This window comes from Papilio polytes, unplaced genomic scaffold (genome assembly GCF_000836215.1).
Source record: "Papilio polytes unplaced genomic scaffold, Ppol_1.0 DF822289.1, whole genome shotgun sequence".
NCBI lineage: Eukaryota > Metazoa > Arthropoda > Insecta > Lepidoptera > Papilionidae > Papilio > Papilio polytes.
In genome coordinates, this window is record NW_013526915.1 from 2630700 (window position 1) to 2632513 (window position 1814).

A 1814-nucleotide genomic window follows, 5' to 3' on the forward strand; every position below is an offset into this window, starting at 1 on the left:
CTGATATGTGGCAGGCATCACGATGTTTTCCTTCACCGTAAGAACCTCAGGTAAATTATGTACATATAAAAAATCGAAAAATCAAATATTACAATGGTACGACGGGATTCGAACCCAAGACCTGTATAACAAGTCAAGTGCTTAAATCACTGAGCCACCGACATTCTTTACTTTGTATTATTTTATTTTTGCATGTATTGAACTTAAAAACTTTTTGCCGATTTAAAAAATTCTTTCATCATTAAAAAGCTACGTTATCAATGAGTAAGCTATGTTTTTCTTTTATTTTAATTTCACGCAGACGAAGTCGCGAGCAACAGTCAATTAATTATATATAGATGGTACTATAAAACTGTTACATTAATAGAGCGTCACTGGAAGACGAGTGCGCACGCCTGGAGGGCCGCATCAAGGAGCTGCACGTGGAGAAGGAGGCGGCGATGCGCGAGGGCCAGGAGCTGCGCGCGCAGCTCGCGCTCGCTGAGGACAAGTACGACTGCACCTACGTGCAGCTACAAGACGCGCTCAGGAAACTTAAGGAATGTGAGTAATTAAGCGATCATAGAAAGAACACATTTCGTAAATATTAACAAAAACTGTTCATTTGTTTCTGTGTAACAGACTAACTTTCGCCCCAGCGGAATTGAAAAAATTTTAAGTGTTCTTCCAGACTATGTTTTATATTTGTGCTAAAGTTATCTAGATCCGTTGAGGTATAATGGAGATACCTCAACGGATGAAATATAAAAAAAAAAACAAATATACAAACATCCGTCCATCTAAACATTCGCATTTACAATATTTGATAGTCCCATCTACTTTAATGTTAAATCCAGGTCAGTAGCAGAAACACTCAAAAGATTTCCTACTTTGAAGAATTTCGTTGAAACATATTGAATTTTATTACATCATTTCATTGGTTACAATAGAAAATATTGATTTAAAAACAGCCTAACAGACATATTTAATTCAATTTAAATAATTTAAGTTTTATGTATACGCATTCCAGTGGAGAACGAGTCGGAGAGCCTGCGCAAGGAGTTGGCGGAGGCGCGGCGCGAGCTGAGCTGCTGCAGCGCGGAGCGGGACAAGCTGAGCGCGGCGGCGCGCGACCTGCGCGAGCACGTCAAGCGCGCGGACCACGAGCGACGAGACGCCGCGCGCGCTAGGGATGACGCCTACCATAAGATTGCTGGTATCTCTCTCTTTTTCTCGCTCTATCTCTTTCTCTCTCTTTGTAACCTGTACCCCAGATGGTAGTGTGGTCGGACCTCTTGGTCAATCTGCACTTCGCTCTACCGAACACTGAGATTGATCATAAGATTGCTGATGCCTCTCTCTCTCCCTCTCTCACTCTGTCTGTCTCTCTTTGTAACCTGTATTTCATATAGTAGTGGGTGCTTTCATGGCCAATCTCCTCCACTTCGCTTTATCGAAGACACCCTGAGATTGATCATAACTCTCTCTTTCTCCCCGCTTTTCCCCCCCTCTCTCTCTCTCCTGCAACCCATATGGTAGTGGGGTCGGTTTTCTTGGTCAATCTCCTCCATTTCGTTCTATCAAAGACATCCAGAGATAGATCATAAGATTGCTGGTATGTTTTATAAAAATACCCAAACACTGAGCGTTCGAAATACCATAAAATTTCCTTGGACCCCCGCAATTTTGTTTCCAGCGACTATTTTGAATAACGAAAAATAATCCGTATCTAAAATTATAACAGGTCTAGAAGAGTCCCGTGCTGCGTTAGAGTGCGAGGTAGCGCGCGTGCAGTCGCTGCTCAAGGAGGCGGAGGGCGGCGGCGAGGCGGCGGG

At 43.2% G+C, this 1814-nt stretch overlaps 1 protein-coding gene across 1 annotated transcript in view; it reads left to right on the forward strand.

Moving 5' to 3' along the window:
* LOC106106194 (rootletin-like) overlaps positions 1–1814 on the forward strand; it is a 20891-nt gene that overhangs the window by 9456 nt on the left and 9621 nt on the right. Inside the window, 3 exon segments of the mRNA XM_013286742.1 lie at positions 368–543; positions 1010–1195; positions 1724–1809. Of these exon segments, the coding sequence (XP_013142196.1) occupies positions 368–543; positions 1010–1195; positions 1724–1809 (448 nt within the window).